Raw genomic sequence first — 17,417 nt, 5'->3', positions numbered from 1 at the left:
CGGGAACAGTCAAGGTTTCCCTCGATTCTTCTTAGACAACTGTTGAAAGTTACAATCTTGAGACAGTTGATATCTTTACCCAAGTCCCATGACATGTCCCTTCTCCTGAACCTTGATGTGAATCAAAGAGCAGCAGTGCAGAGTGGCTTCTGCTTTGCTTGAAGTGCAGCCATTACCCAAGGTGACCGTCTTCAGCCACATCTGTGGCAGCCGTGGTCGAGCTTGGCTTTCCAGACTGACCTCTCTTACTGCTCCTGACTTGGTCCTCAACGCCTCGGTCTGGGCTTCTAAGACATTCCCTCTAGCTCATCTCTGAAACCTGTTAACCGGACTCTAAATAGCTAAGAGAACTCTTAACAGGAGTGATCATGTCTGTTTATTCTACTTTTCTAAGCCTGATTTTAATCTATCTCTAAAGGTAATTCTCCAACTTTTCTCTTTGCTGAAAAATGTTCCTGAGAAGCACTGCTAGGAACTGCCCTCCTGCATCATGTGATATGGTAGCCCAAGTAGAAATTGGCAGTTCTGGCAATAATCCTGAAGGACTGTCAAGCAACTGGGCTTCTTTACTCTGAAGTTCGAGCAGTATCATCAGAGAATTCCGGGGGTCACATGGTTATCAAGTGGCCCCCAAGTGGGGAAGAGGGATGAATCACTGAGAGACAGATGTGCACAGACATTTACATTGGAATTGATTTTCAAAAATACACATATAGGCCCTGGCCAGTGTGGCTCAGTTGGCTGGGCATCGTCCCGTGCACGAAAAGGTTGCCTATTTGATTCCTGGTCAGGGCACGTGCCCAAGTTGTGGGCTTGATCCCCAGTGGGGTGTGTGCAGAGGCAGTGGATTGATGTTTCTCTCTCTCCCCCTTTCCCTTCTTCTATCTCTAAAAATCAATAAAAACATCTTTTAAAAAAATACACATATAGGATGTGCATTAAGTCCTTGGTCTGTTTGATAATTTGATACCTGGGCTACAAAGACAGCAAACAATCTGTAAATAGCAATTGAAAGCTGTATTTTCTTTCTTTCAGTCTTTTTGTATTTTTCCAAGCAATTTTCTATATAGTTATTATACTTTTGTATCTTAAGTTTTTCATTTAACACCATAGATGTAAACGTTCCTGTTCTGCTACATAACCTTCATAACCAACATTCTGAAGAGCCACATAGTATTTCATTAAGTGAATGTACAAGGTAACTGCATTAATATAGGCAATGGGCCAAAACTCTCCTATATATGAGTATAGAATCTTCTATGGAAAAAATTTGTCATTGTTTACAAAGTGCAGTATATAAAGAGAATATGTAAGCAAAATATTTAATTGTGGGGTATTTACATATGTAGAATATACAGAAAAAAATAGCTTTCAAATTTCTTAAATGAGAGAGGAAGAGATGGGGGCAGTTGGAAAGTGATTGCTATTTACTGGTTTGAACACTAGATGTGGCGCAATGGACACTTGGGGGTCATGTACAGAAACCACCCATCTTCAACACCGAGTCACGCTTGCTCTAGAAGAGGCGCACAGGGGCCGAGCCCGGGGAAGGAGCCGCTCTCGGGTCCCCACTCTCCGGCTCACGCCACGAGGCACGTGCTCACTGCGGCACTCACACTGTTATAATCACTCCACTCTTTCTTCTTTCCCCACCGTGAGCACAGTCGGGGCATGCAGGAGGCAGCCGATCAATGACTCTCATCATTGATGTTTCTCTCTCTCTCTCCCTCTCCCTTCCTTTCTCTGAAATCAATAAAGATATATTAAAAAAAAAAAAAAGAAATGAGCCCTTTGTCATTTGTCACAAATATTTTTCCCTCCTTGCTTTGTTTTGTTTATATAATTTCCCTTCTCTTGTAAAAGAATTTTTGTTGTTTTTCTTTATATAAGAAGTGCATAGTAATTATAGAAAAACTAGAAAATACAAAGTAAAAAGAAAGAAAACAAACATCGCCCATCATTTCACAACACAGATATCTTCTATTAATTTTTTGGAGTCAGCTCTTCACTAAAACTGGAATTATGTACATTCTGCTTTGAAACCTAACTTTGAGCACAGTATATTCTAAATATCTTTCTACATTACATCTCCTTTTGACTCCCAATGTCACTATTTTGTCCACTGTTCAAAACATGTCCCTTTTGGCCCTGGCCAGGTAGCTCAGTCATCCCAATACGCCAAGGTTGCAGGTTCGATCTCCAGTCAGGGCACATACAAGGAATAACCAATAAATGCATAAATAAGTGGAACAACAAATTGATGTTTCTCTCTCTAAAAAAATCAATCAATAAATTAAAAACAACAACAAAAAACATGTCCCTTCTTCCCAGACCCTGCCTGGTCCAAGTCCCCAGTTTCTGAGGAACCACCGGCCGAGTGTCAAGCCTAGCTCGGGCCTTCTCCCAGGCAGTGAAAAAAGCTGGAAGCACCAGTTCACAGGCAGCCTTTCCACAGGCAAAGCTTTGAATGTGACTAGTCCTCCAGAACTTGTGCTACAATAAACAAAATGTCAACCAGGGCCCCCCTTGAAGACTTTGGCAGGAGGTGCTCCGGTTACAGCTCTGTCTCTGAGTTTTCCTGGCAACGGCAGGACGACTGCATCCTACCCCTGCCAGGGAAAGGTCTGTGAAAGGCTGACGGTTTTACCAGGGGTCCAATCTCACCAGTTCCAATAAAAAGATCACTAAAACCCCATGTTATTTCTGCTTCAAAAACGCTGGACCCTGGGGGAAATCCTGACTCCCCCACTACAGTGGTCAAGCCAGAGGCCATGCAGGCTCCAGAATCAGGAGACCGAATGCCCAGGGGCCCCAGGCCAAGGACTCTCAGGACAGACTGAGACAGAGCAAATGGGAGGACAGGACAGAGGCTCTGTTTACTTCAATTCAGTCTCAAAAGTGGCCACAACTCAAATTAAATTAAGAAACTAAAGAAAGGGGCTCAGAAAGAACAGCCAAACAAGGAGAGAAGTGTGTGTGTGTGTGCGTGCGTGTGTGTTAGGGGTGGGGGTGGGCAGTGGAAAAGAATCTCATCTTCTACAGTTGAGCAATTGATTGCCCAACTATAAAATCCAAAGAAAAGCTTTCCCCTGGGCCAAGGGATCTCACTCCAAGAACAGATCAGCACCCAGCAGAGCAGCCATGCCTCCCTCTCCCACTGCTTCCTCAGGGACATCCTGTTCTCACACAAAATAAATGGGAAAGATAATTCAGGAGTCAGCAGATGGCCTGAGATTTCAAGAGGTCAGAAGGGAAGGCTCCCAGACGCTTTGCTTGCTGTCTAACTGCTTTGGCTTTGCACTCCCATTGGAGACACCACAGAGAAGAACACGGTCTCTCCACTCTGGTAGTACAGGTGCAACAAGCCTGCATTTCGGATTCTCCAACATTTTAAAATACAACATTTCTGAGGGTGGCAATTACATAACCAGACAGACACGGGGCATCTTTTCTCGGTGGGTTCCGCTTCTCTGCCCCTTTACGCAGCTGCCTTGTCAGTCACTGCTGTGACCATGTGCCCAGCGTGGGTTTTCGGTTCTGATATGACCAATACAGAGCACTGCACTGGAAACTGTGGCTTCACACCCAGCTGGGGTGACAGTTCACTGTGGGGCCCAGGACAGGCACCCTCCTCCTTCTAGCCACAGCCAGTGTGAAGCAGCCATGACCCCTAAACCATCGGAACAAATTCCTACCTGAGCCTGCATGTGCGTGCCTCAGACGAGGTTTCACACTGGGAACTCAAATCCAGGACAGACAGAGCTATTTCAACCCCTCTGGAAATGCACTCTGGCTCTCTGACTTGGTCAGCAGCCCAGGGAAATCCTGCAGCCCCGCCAACAGCTCGGGCTCACCTTGAGCGTGCAGCGCACGGTGCAGGAGGGGCAGCAGCCCAGCCTGCCAGAAGGAGTAGCAGCCATCCACCAGCTTGTTGCAGCGGCCCTGAAATCCACCTTCGAACCGCATCTGCCGGCCTGTCACCCATTGCTGAGAATGACACGAAAAGCGAGAGGCAGTTGTCGGCTAAAAGAGACACAAAGTCCAGCAAGATATGCTCTCCAGAGGCCAATCTGGGGAGGGAGGGCTCCTGCCTCCCGGCTGCCTGGTGTTCACAGTTCTGGTGCTTTGGCTTCTTACCTCTTTCCGCTCAGACCTCAGGCCTTGAGTGGAGCGGTTAAGCCGACCCTTTCAAGGCAAGCAGGACTGATCTCTGTTCAGAGCCTGACACAATTAACCACCTTTTCCCGGGTTCCAAATGGGTTCCGGTGCTGAGAGAAGAGAGGCCAAGTTGGCTTGTAAGGAGACCTGCAAATGTCTCTTAATAAACAGGGCGTCACTAGGAAATTTAAGGCAAGACCACCAGGAGCTCATTTCTAATCACTTTCCCTGCTCAGGGAAGTTTATTAAAAGCAGGTGAATGGAATTTTATGCCACATCTCATCAGATTTTCTCAAACTATTCCTGACTTTTACTTGGCTCCTGAGGAAACGCATCCCAGGTCTCTAAGCAAGCCACTCACAAGACAGAATGCAGGAGCCAGTAGTCCCATGACTGGTGATGGCTCTCGGGTCTAGCCTCTCCAGGGAACCCGGTTGACTGACAGAAGAAGATCTTTTACTTGGGACCTGCAAAATGGCTCTTGATGTTCACTTAGTGGTCACATGCTATTACCATTCCTCCCTTATCTCCAAGTTTCCTAAACACACTCTACAACTAAGATCAAGATAGTCACGGGTTGGGCCCCTACAAACCAACTGGCTGAGCAGATAATATTTCCATTTCCCTCCCAGCCTGGCAAGGCGGTAGCAGCCACCAGCCATGGACTTCAGAGCTGCCTGGTACAGAGCAGGGTATTTCCCCTGTACCTAGATTCTCACTAGACCGAGTTCCTGAAAGTAGCTACAAAGGGGGAAGGGGAAGTATGGGGCTGGGTCCCAGTCCTCCTTAAAGTTAATCGTTGTAGAATTTAGATGATATTCCTGTTTAAGGCAACACCCACCTAGAGAGTCAAAATCCCAAATACTTAAATGAAAGACACACACACAAAAATTGCACTGCAGATGTAGGCACTGGTATATCCCCAGTCAGTCTTAAATGAAACAGTGCTTTAGGGACGATGCCATTTAGTAAAAGTGAGCTACACATTACTCAAGAAAAGAGATAACAGACACCGTCGCAGGAAGCCCATTTTTCATTTCACTTACCCCACAGATTGTTTTTAAGCCAGGCTAATTAATTTTTCCCAGTGCCTAAGCCCAGGGGTTCATCCTATTGACTATATAAAATCCATCGGATATGGGCCCTAGTTCTCCCAAAGTAAATGGAGTAATTTGGGTAAGAAGGACATTAACATTTATTGAGCACCTCCCATGTGCCAGGCTGTTTATATATGTTCTCTCCTTTAACTTTCAAGGAACTATTATCTCTACCTTATGGGGGGGGGGGGGGAGCTGAAGCTGAAAGAGATTAGACAATTTTTCCAAAGTCACATGGCTAGATAGTGGTAGAGACAGGGTTCAAATCCTGAATACTGTCTTTGTAATAGGCATTTGCTAATTATATTCTTTATTTCTGCCTGAGAAATGGAAGTTCTGTGTTTCATGCTTTGTTAGTAATCAGGTTTTAGTGGATTTCAGAGTCCAGTGTACAAAGTTGGCCATTTCAGTGTGAACCTTCAGGCCTTTAACAACCTTGGAAAAGAGTCTGCTACAGGAGGCTTCCTAAGGATGAAGACAAATGCTGCTAGTCATATCTCTACAGAGTATAACAGAAACTCTCTGGGAAGCTCACGATGGGTCTCAGGACAATTCCTTTGATAGGAGCCTGACCTATGAACTTTGGGAGAAAAAAATGACTGTCAGTTGCAGCTGGTTTGCTTTAAGGCCATGATCAGGGAGTAAAATGCTTCCCAAAGACATGTCCTGGGTGGCTGTGGGTGTGTGTATGTTTGTGCACTAGGTCTCCAATGATAATTGAACTATCATCTAGTGACTCCTTGAAGCTGACAGTTTTCTGAGTTCATTCAGGAGCTTGGAGTCCAGATGTAAATGTTTGGGCCACCTGCTCAAAGCAGTTACCCAGCTCTGCCCAGCAAATTTAAATTTGGTTACTGAATGTTCACATAGCGTGGTAGGTAATAAAAGCTTGACTTCAAGATGCCTCGAAGCTCTCCTCATAACTTTTTCTCTTAGGATATTCTAAGACACATGAGAACCCCTAATTTTAAGAGACTGAAACTACGTTTTTCTTGGAAGTCTGAGGAAGGTACTCTGGCTCATACCAGATGTCTGAGGGACTCAAGAAAACTCTGGAGTTGGCCTAACACACTATGTAGAAAGTTCAGGGCAGGAAGATAGAAAGGCAAGAAGGGCGCTGAAACTGAGAGCAGATGTCTACTGCTTCCACTTTCTCAGACAGTGTGAGCACTCCAGCAACTCTACCTAAAGCTGCATTACAGCACTTCTGCTTCAGGAGCCATAGGCAGGAACTGTGAGCCCCTCCGACAGCCAGACCCTCCCAAAGCCTGTCCAGTAGTCACATTGCCCGGGGCCTGGGGGCCTAGGAGGAAGCCGATCAACAGACACTCACCAGCAAGTTCTTCAGGTTTAAGGTCCGTTCCTTCTTGAGGATGACCAGTGCAGCCAGGCCACAGAAAGTATAGCCTCCGTGGGCTTCCATCCCTGGCACCCCGCCAATTCCACCTTCCCAATTCTGACACCTAGGAGGAGATTGGGAAAAGGAGATTAAGGGGTGAGTGTCAACCAATGAGTGGCAGGGCTGAGTAGACGGGCGCAAATGTAGGACCCTGGATGGCAAAGAATGTGTCCGCTCACATTAAGGCATAAACCACAACTATGAATAGAAAGATGCCACCTCATTAACTTTTGGAAATGCCTTCCCCCCCCAAAAAAAAAAGCAGCTCAGAAAGAGTCTAGTTATGTAACAAACATAGTACCTCAAATCATTACTTTTTGGGGAAAAAGTTATAAAATCAAACATATAGTATGATAACCATCAGGTTAAAATACAATTGAAAAATAATTGCTAATTCTGGTTATCTTTTAGTAAAGGTCTATTGCTAATATTTTTCCTCTTTAGTTTCCTGTATTTTCAAGAGTGGCTATAGTAAACATGTATACCTTTATAACTGTTCAAAATAAACTTATTTTTTTAAATTATAATTTCCTATATATTCAAATTACTCATTTATTATTATTACAATTATTATTTGAGGTTAGACTATGTATTAAGAGTATATTTGCTAGTCATTAAGATATGCATAATCTTTGACCCAGAAATATAGAGTCATTTCTAGGAATTAATCCTATAAAATAAGAGTGTTTCCAAAGATCAGATTCTAAGAGTGTTCAGTATATTCCCATTCATAACAGTGAAAGATGTGAAACACAGACCCTCAACAGTAAGGGACTAGTTATATAAATCCTGGTATATCTATCTATACAGCAGAATACTACACAGTCATTTCAAATGCTACAGAAGTCTATTTAAAGATGTTCCAGATATAGTACATGAAAAAGTTATAAAATGATAATATACTGTAATATTATTCTGGAATTATGGAAAGATATACACAAGAGCTGACAGATCGTTCGGATGCGAGAGAGGCAGCAGGATTCCTCCTGTCTTCCAGGCACCTCGCCCTGAGGCCGGGCGGCTGGGAGCTCACGGCTCCTTTTCAGAGAAGCCACAGGCCCAGGCAGATCACAGTGCAGACCTCGCAGTGCAGAGTGAAACACTGGCTACCATTCCCTGCACAGATTCTGAGCATCATCTGTCCCCCAACCCCACTGCCACCCAACACACACTCCAATTTCTTTCCCATACATTTGGCTATGCGACGCATAGAAACAGCTCAAGTTTGAAAGTTCTAATGAGTAAAGAATACATATGCAAGGGACATCTTAAAATTTTTATCTTAACTTACCTTAAAAAAATTTTTTTAATTAAAAAAACTCAAACAGTTTAAAAATAAACAATGAAAAGTAGGTCTCCTGCCCACCCTGGCCTCCTAGTCCCTCTCACTAGCAGTGGCCCCTGTCGGTTTCTGTCTCAGTCTCTCTCTCTCTGTACACACGCACACGCATGCACCCGTGCATACACAAATATGCATATATATATATATATATATATATATATATATATATACTCCACTTTCCCTCCCTTTGTTTGCACATGCATGGAAGCAACTTGGTAAAATTCTTTGGGAGTGTCCTCTCGCTAAACATAAAGGATTGAACACAAGAGCCCCAAAAAATGAAATTTTAAAAGGGATAAGAGAATAGGAGAGACTATGAATAGGCAGGAGATAAATTCTGAAAGCTAGAAAAGAAGAGACAGGAGAAGTAAATGACCAAAGAATAGAGACCTAAACCAGCACGGGGAGGGGAGGGAAGCAGCAGAAAGCAAGGTGATCCGCTCCACCGAAACGCCCAGGGACTGGAGACACAAGGAGCCGCTACGAGTGGGATGCATTTGAACCAAGTTGATTGGTTGCAAATTTATATAAGAATCCGTTAGACCTCCAGGTACCCAGCAAAAGTACTGAAACCCAACAGAAGAAGGGTGGTTTCAGGAGACCTGAATTCCAGGACATCCAGGACATCTGAGAGCAAGAATCTATACTAAGCAGGGAGTTAAGTTAGTCCACAATCTGAACGTAAACACTCCCAACCTCTTTCCCTGCTAATGTTTCGCAAAGCTGGCAGCCAACTTCATACCCCAACCAGGAGTCTGGAAGATTCTTCTTGCGGGAAACTCACACGACCAAGAAAAAACCCCTACAGATACTGATATATGAGAATTCCCCAGTGAATGGCTGGATCCTAGCCTGCCTGGCACACTTAGCTCCCCATCAGATTTTAGCACTTGACTCCTAACACCAGACATGTGAGTGAAGTCTCCAATAGTAAAGAGATAGTCCCAAACAAAAATAAATTGGAGGAAATAACGCAGGAAGCAGAAGTAAACTTCTTAGAAGTTGTTTCTAGATAAAACATAATACAAAATAAAAATACTGTTGGTATAAAATATTCCTAAAACAAGAACAAGAGAGTATGTAAGAAAGAAGCATTCTTTGTTATAAGTGAAGATAAAATAAGCTCTGGAAAATTTTAAATAGAACTGCAAAAATAAAACAACAGAAGAATTAGAAGATAAAAGATAAAGGAATCTCTCAGAAAGTGCATAAGAAAGATTAAGAAATGAAAAATTGGCAAAGAATGTTTGAAAAATTAGAAGACCAACCCTACTTATAGGATGGTATTAAAAGAGCAAACACAGGAGCCCTGGCCAGTGTGGCTCAGTTGGCTGAGCATTGTCCCACGCACCAACAGGTTGCCAATTCGATTCCGGGTCAGGGTACATGCCTGGGTGCAGGCTTGATTCCCAGTGGGGGAGGGGGCTGTGCTAGAGGCAGCTAATCAATGTTTCACCCTAGCATCAATGTTTCTTTCTCTGTCCCTCTCCCTTCCTCTCTCTCTTAAAAAAAAAAAAAAAAAAATTAAAATATTTAAAAATAAATTAATTAAATTAAATTAATTTTAAATGTATCACCCAACTGCTGTTTTGGAAGATTTATTGGAATATGTGCTTCATTAAAATGAGTTAGTAAGCCCAGCCCGGGCATTTGATTTCTGGTCAGGACATATGCTCGGGTTGCGGGCTCGATCCCCAGTCGGGGCGTGCAGGAGGCAGCTGATCAATGACTCTCTCATCATTGATGTTTCTCTCTCTCTCTCTCCCTCTCCGTTTCTCTCTCTGAAATCAATAAAGATATATTTTTAAAAATTAATAAAAAATTTTTAAAATAAAATGTTAGTAGACCAAGGGAAGGGAGGACAGGGCTTCAACAAAGCAGAGAAGTGAAGTGAATGTCATGCTGAAAGGAAGCTTCTGGAGGCCTGCTGTGAGGCAAGCTGAGAGCAATCTGTCCAGGCAGAAGCAGGAGGGCAGAGGGCTCTAGGTGGGATAACTCAAGATACATGCATGCACGCGCGCACACAAATACACACACACACAAGAGAATTGATACATGACCTGAAGTGTTTGACTGTACTGAGAGTAATTTATAGCTCTGGCAGAAAGCTTGGGGATGAATTCATGATACAAACATTTTAAAAAAGAGGTAATGATTAATTCTAAAAAAATAGAAGTTATACAAAAAAATAAATATGATCATAGTATAGCATCAGGTTTAGCTGTAAATTATATTTCATAGTAATAAGTAGTAGTACTTTGATAAAAATAAAACTGTAAAAAATAAAACAATACAGTTCGGGTATCTTTCTATAATATCCATATGTATCTACTATACTTTGTGGTTTTTTTTTAATGATGAAATATTTGAAGCATGCAGGAAAGTATAGGAAATAATATATAGAACATACATGTATCTAATACCTACCTTTAATTTAACCATGTACATATCAGGGTTTTTAAAAACTATTTTAAAGAAAGAAATAATTAGCCCGGCCAGCGTGGCTCAGCAGTTGAGCATCGACCTAGGATCCAGGCGATCGAGGTTCGATTCCCGGTCAGGGCCCATGCCCGGGTTGCGGGCTCGATCCCCAATGTGGGGTGTGCAGGAGGAGGCTGATCAATGACTCTCTCATTGTTGATGTTTCTATCTCTCTCTCTCCCTCTCCCTTACTCTCTCTGAAATCAATAAAGATATTTTTTTTAAAAATAAAAAGAAAGAAAGAAAGAATTACAGCCTGGGCCGGTGTGGCTCCGTGGTTAGAGAGTCAGTCTGCACACTGCAGGGTCTCAGGTTCGATTCCCCGGTCAAGGGCATGTACCTGGGCTGCGGGTTCAACCTCCAGCCCTGGTCAGGGCGTGTGCAGGAGGCAACCAATCAATGTGTATCTCTCACATCGATGTTCTCTCTATCTATCTACCTCCCTCTCTCCTTTCTACTCTCTCTGAAAATCAGTGGAAAAAATATCCTTGGGTGAGGATTACAAAAACAAAACAAAAAAAGAAATAAACAATTGCAGTTGAAGTCTTCTGTGGAGATGTGTAGACCTTCCCTGGCCTCATTTCCTTTGCTCTATCCCCAGATGTAACCACCATCCTGAATTTGGTGTTTATCTTTCCCATGCATGTTTTTATATTATTACGTGTGATTCTTTCCATAAACAATATAGAATTGTTTGCATATTTTAATTTTTAAAAAAATATATCTTTATTGATTTCAGAGAGAAGAAGGGAGAGGGAGAGAGAGAGGGAAACATCAATGATGAGAGCCACTGATCGGTTGCCTCCAGCACGCCCCCAACTGGGGATCGAGCCCACAACCAGGGCATGTGCCCTGACCAGGCACCAAACTGCCACCTCCCAGATCCCAGGTCGATGCTCAATTGCCGAGCCACGCCTGGCCAGGCCATATTTTAAATTTTTAAGTAAATATCCTGATTGGCATGTTTTAACATCCCCCTTTTTTACTCAACAGTTTTTGAGATTTGTCCCTGTTGATACATGCAGCTCTCGTTCATCCATTTTAATGGCTATATTATGGCTATATTCCCATGTGCCTATACCAAAACTTACTGATCCATCTTGTGCTTATGAACATTAAACCTGTTTCCAGCTTTGTGCTATTATAAACAAGTCCTATGTTTGTCTCTCTCATGCATCTGTGTGAGAGTTTCTGCAGGAGTGGAATTACTGGTCATCAGCAAGGGCTACTTTGAGATATTACCAAATTGCTCTCCAAACTGGATAAATCCATTTAAACTCCCACTATTACCGCAGTCTAACCAAGTTTTTTATCTTTGCCAACCTAAACTGGAATAAAACATTAAAGAAAGTTTGGGAAAAAGGAAACCTTTAAAGTAACTTAGAGCCCGGCCGGGCGTGGCTCAGCGGTTGAGCATCGACCTAGGATCCAGGCGATCAGGGTTTGATTCCTGGTCAGGGCACATGCCCGGGTTGCGGGCTCGATCAATGACTCTCTCATCATTGATGTTTCTGTCTCTCTCTCTCCCTCTCCTTTCCTCTCTCTGAAATCAATAAAGATATATTTAAAAAAATAAATTAATAATAAATAAATAAATAAAGTAACTTAGAAATGCACAATGCTACAACCCTAATACATCTCTTATCATTTTATTTTCTCTTTCAGTCCTTTTTCATATTATTTATTTTTCCAGAAATCTTTGACCACCTGCTATCCTAGAGGCCAAGACACATCCCAGCTTCTCTCACCTTGCTATCCATTCAGCAGTGCCCTCAAAGAGGTCTGGAGTGATGATGTTGGTCAAAGAAGCTACCGAGGTGGCACAGTACGCACTTCTGCAAGGACAGAAAATAGAGGGAAAAGTGTTAAGGTTTAAGGAAGAGCCTAAATAAGGCTCACTGAGCTTCTTGGGCAGATTGCTCTCTTTGCCTGGTAAGCTGTAATCACCTCCTGTCCTCACTCTTGGCACAGGGTCAGTCCTCCTGGGTCTCCAACTGAGAGGTTTGACATTTTATTTGGATCGAGTTGCTCACAGCATGGTCCCAGTGAAAGAACATGACATTCTATTCTCCCTACCTCCACATGGTCACATCTACATCAGAGGAAATAACAGCCATATCAGTTCATGTCAAAAGTGAATTTAGCTCCAAAATTCCATGGTGTCATTCGGGCACTTCTGATCCGCTCCCTCATTCAGATGTCAGTACTGTTTTAGAGCCAGGATTTCCATCTGTTTGTGGCACGGACACACTAAAGCTGAACTGTATTTTTTTCCTGCAACGAGCACATTGCAAAACAGGCCACCAGACCTTCATGGCTGCTTGGATCAGAGAGGAATGGATGAGCCCACTCAGATACATTCCTTAGGCCTCTAGAAGGAGAAAAAACTTTGATTTCAAGCGCCCACCAGTACACACACGCACACACACACACAGGTACACACACACTTTTAAAAGAAAAAGAACACGCCTTTTTATTTTTTAATGTCCTACTTTATTTGGAATAATTCTGCCAGCCCTCACCGTCTTCAGGACACATGTATTTCAGACGGTCTTTCCTTCCCTCCTACAATCTTTTCAAATAGCCAGCATCTCAGCTCCATTTTAGGTTGAAGACAAAAATTCTCATTTTGCTAACAAATCCTCTCTAAGGCCTCCTAAGAAACTATAAGAGGGAGGAACAAGGAGATGCTAGTCTCCATATTATTCATAACAGTAGGCCAAACTTACGGAGGTGTCTGTTCCAAGGAAACCCCTGCAGGAGCCGCAGCACTGTCCCCCGCGAGCATCTTTATCAGCCGCTCAGCTGGCCGAAGGCGCGCGGAGGCCGGGTGCTCCGGGAGGCATCAGGCCCACGCGACAGTCCCATGCGCCAAATGTTACCGCCTCCCAGGAGCTAACTTCGAAGGTCTGATCTAACATCCTTCAGGTCTCGAGCCCCTCAAAGGGGTTCGCAAGTATTTGCTCTTGAATCCTAATGTAACCTCTGAGGTAGGGAGGTGGCCAAAAATGTAGTGTGTCCTCCTCAATGGAGGGGCGGGGACGGGCTGCCAGGAGCCGCTGCCGAGCCCCAGCTCTCACGCTGACGCGGGGAGGGAACAAAATACTTCTTTTTGGTGCAGTTTCTTCCTCTCTCCCTCCATCCAGTCACCACGTCTCTCAAATCTGTCCCCTGCTCCATCCACTCTGCTATCACCCAAATCCAAGTCACCATGACCTGGACCAATCTCCTGTCTGGTCTTCCTCCCTCCAGCCCTGAAACCAGAAGACTTTTGCTAAAATACTACAATCTGTTCATTACACCTGGGGAACTAATAATATACAGATCACATCACATCCAGTCAGATCACATCACTCCCTGCTTGAAACCTGTCAGTGGCTTCCCACCGCCCTTAAATTAACGCTGGGCTTTGTAAGGTTTTGGGGACCCTCATCTGTTCCCCGCCGGTCCTTCCAGCCCCCATTCTCCCACTGCCCCCTCGGCCCTCTAAACTTGAGCAGCACAGAACTTCTTTCTGGAACACACTCTATGCCCTGTCACCTACATGTGATAAAATGCCAAAGCAATCTTGCCAGGGTTTGTTGGCTTTTGCCTAATAATCTCAGGAAGTTTTAAAAAGCTAAACTTCAAGACTGCGTATTTGGTTGGAATATCTATAGAACCGGAATCAAAATGTAGTGACCTTGAAAGAAAAAATTTTCTTTTAACTTTTCCTTAAGAAGCATCTACACAATACTAAATTGCTTTTCCTCGATAGTTATATTGGCTTTGTTCGCCTATACAGTGTTAGAAACAAGGTAAGAGGCCCAAAATGGAGTCACTTATGCAAAACCAATACTTAGTTACAGCTTCAGCTCTCCCAGAAATGGCACCTTAAACCAGCCGATCAGGAATAGCCTGGTCAGCACTAGTTAGGTAATCTGCCTGATAAAACCCTGCCATGCTCTAGAGGAGAGGAGAGCAGCCTGCCTCTTGCCCCGTGTACCTTCTGTATCTCTGCTCCCTTCTGCCTATAAAAGTCTCTCATTTCGTGCAGCTCCTCGGAGCTCCTTTCTATCTGCTAGATTGGGTGCTACCCCACTCAAATTGATTTTTGCTCAAATAAACTCTTAAGAATCTTTAATGTGCCTCAGTTTATCTTTTAACAACAGATATGAGATATTGTGATATAATAAATAGATATTTGGTCTTCTCCCCAGTTCTTGGCACAGAGATCCTATGCCCCCTGGAATATTCTGAGTTATACGTGTGATAGGACAGTGTTTTGTTATTTATAACAAGCTCCACTCAACCATACCTGAGGTGACTCCTAGAGGATGGAGGCTGGTTTCCAGAGGAAGGAACTATGTGTTTGAAGGTGGGAACTTTCAGCCCCACTCTCCAGGGGAAATGGGCTGAAGATTGGGTTAATCACCAATGGCCAATGACTTCATCAATCATGCCTACATAATGGAACCCCCACAAAAACCCTAAATGAGGGGTTCAGGGAGCTTCTGGGTTGATAAATGCATCATGTGCCTGCCGGAGGCACGGTACACCCCGACTTTATGGAGACAGAAGTTCCTGAGCTCTGGAACATTCCAGAACTCGCCCTATATACCTCTTCATCTGGTGCTAACTTGTATCCTTTATAATATCCTTTAGAATGAACCAGCAATAGTAAAGTGGTTCCCTGAGTTCTGTGAGCCATTCTAGCAAATTATTGAAGCTGAGGAGGGCATCACGGGAACCCCCAATCTGCAGCCAAGTCAGGCAGGAGTGTGGGTAACCTGGGGACACACTACTGGTGACTGGCATCTGAACTAGCGGCATTCTTGTGGGACCGAGTCCTTAACCTGCGGTATCTGTCCTAACTCTGGGTAGTTAGTGTCAGAACTGTTTAACATGAGGGAAAAACACACATCCAGTGTCAGAAGTGTCCAGAGTAGAAAAACAGCTTCTCTGGCAGATACCTATACTCATTTTTTGGTTGGAACAGACAGGTCAGAGATAGAAGAAAATCCTTTATCTAAGGCCTCTGCAGCCCAGCTGCCTACTTTTCTCTGCAATGTATTTTATACTCCATGATTGCCATGGGTTTTTCTTCCCTTATACCTTCAAATCAATGGTTAGGCCAGAATATGAATCGACTCATATAGGAGCAAACACACTTACAAATAGGCAACAACATGGCTTTGATACAGAAATCTCATAAAAATATATTTCTCAGACTAAGGAATAAGAATTTGGTATAAAATCTCAATGATCAGCTGCCACTGAGAAGTGACTTATTCAGTGAATTCTCTATATGCTTCCTGAGCAATCGTCTGCCAGGTGAGTAAGCTACTTGCGAGGTACATCAGCAATTCTTGAGTTAAATAATAATTTTGCACCAACTGGTTCCAATCAGTTAATGCAAGTCTATTTCACTGCACTCCCAAAGCACCCTCACGCAGGTGTTAAACAGGCTCATGGTTTCATCAAATCCATTCAGGAAAGATTCACTAAGTCCCTGCTGGGCTTTCTTCTCCCTTCCCATCCCAGAGAGATGAAAGATTATATGACACTATATGGTTATTATATATTATGGTATGTCATTTTATATCAAATAAATATATTCTTAACTTTTAAAACAAGAGCAATTGATTTTGTTTCTGTCTTGATTATATGTTCATATTTACAGAAAAGAAGTCTAGTGACCATCACACAGGACATCTCCGCAATGACTGTGATACTGTGTTCCCAGCACATCACTCTACGTGTCATTCTGTGACGAAGCAGCAGCTTCACCATGTTGGTCCTTGGGTTTGGCATCTCTAGTGGCAGGTGAGCTCTAGAACCTACTGGTGCAGCAGCCTGAGAAAAACCCCACTCACCTCACATCCACCTCACCTCCAACATGCATGAGGAAAGAGCCATCAGGTTGCTTCAGAGAATATAAATACTGCAGGAGCTTCTCTCTGAAAAAGGAATGGGAGAGGCAGGAGACGGCAATGGTCAGCGCAGTGTCAGCAGGGAGGAGCCCTCTGCATCTCCATCACCGCCGGCTTTGGCTGTACCTGTTAATGACGTCATAGGCCTCCTCGGTGCCAATGATGCACAGTGCATTGACTGCTGCATAGGTGGGTGCGAGGTGTGGGTACTGGCCAGGGCCCCCTCCAAAGCCACCGTCTGGGCTTTGACACAGCTCCAGGAAATGACACACACTAGGTACACAGCCAAAGGGAAAAGCAAAGTCAGAGAGCATTCATTTCAAAACACCAAATTCCACCAGAGTCCAGGCCTTTCCAAATGCTCCCCCTCTCCCTCAAAAGGGAAAGAAAAAAAAAGTTCTCCTCCCACCTATTGAATATATATTAAAAATAGTTGACCGCTGCCCAGCCAGAGTGACTCGGTTGAGGGTCGTCCTGTGCACCTAAAGGCTGCCGGTTAGATTCCAGGTCAGGGCACATGCGTGGGTTGCAGGCTTGGTCCCCAGTCAGGGCACATACAGAAGGCAACAGATCAATGTTTCTCTCTCATATTGATGCCCCTCTCTCTCCCTCTCTCTCTTTCCTTTCCTTTCTCGCTCCCTCCCTTCTTCTCTCTAACATGTCCTCAGGTAAGGATTAAAAAAAAAAAGTTAACCCCTGCAAAAGGCCTGACTCTCTACCCTGCTATCATCAGTAGTGTATGCCTTCCCATCTGAGTTTCACATTTAAGTACTGGCCTAGTCATGAAACAAGAACATAGGCGAGGCAGAAACAAATAGCCTTTCGCAGAGCTGGGGGCACTGTCGTGCTTCCTGACCAAATCCTCCCCATCTTTTCATTCTGTGCCCAACTGCCTCTCCCCACACTAACCGCCAGGTCGCGATCCACCACGGAGGCCTGCCAACAATACTTAAAGAGATGCCTCCTCACGCCCATTACCACCTAAGCCCAGTGGGCTACTGATTTTTATTCTGTGAACCGACAAGAAA

At 44.0% G+C, this 17,417-nt stretch overlaps 1 protein-coding gene across 1 annotated transcript in view; it reads right to left on the bottom strand.

Moving 5' to 3' along the window:
* FNTB (farnesyltransferase, CAAX box, subunit beta) overlaps positions 1 to 17,417 on the bottom strand; it is a 54,798-nt gene that overhangs the window by 6,047 nt on the left and 31,334 nt on the right. Inside the window, exons 5-9 of the mRNA XM_081146717.1 lie at positions 16,516 to 16,662; positions 16,333 to 16,416; positions 12,226 to 12,312; positions 6,589 to 6,718; positions 3,855 to 3,987 (exon numbers count right to left, since the gene is read on the bottom strand). Coding sequence (XP_081002843.1) covers positions 3,855 to 3,987; positions 6,589 to 6,718; positions 12,226 to 12,312; positions 16,333 to 16,416; positions 16,516 to 16,662 — 581 coding nt within the window. The remainder of the gene's footprint in view (positions 1 to 3,854; positions 3,988 to 6,588; positions 6,719 to 12,225; positions 12,313 to 16,332; positions 16,417 to 16,515; positions 16,663 to 17,417) is intronic.

Source organism: Miniopterus schreibersii, assembly GCF_964146895.1.
Source record: "Miniopterus schreibersii genome assembly, chromosome: 1".
In the NCBI taxonomy this organism is placed as follows: Eukaryota; Metazoa; Chordata; class Mammalia; order Chiroptera; family Miniopteridae; genus Miniopterus; species Miniopterus schreibersii.
The sequence above is the reverse complement of the archived record's forward strand: the minus strand, read 5'-3'. Positions and strand labels throughout refer to the sequence as shown.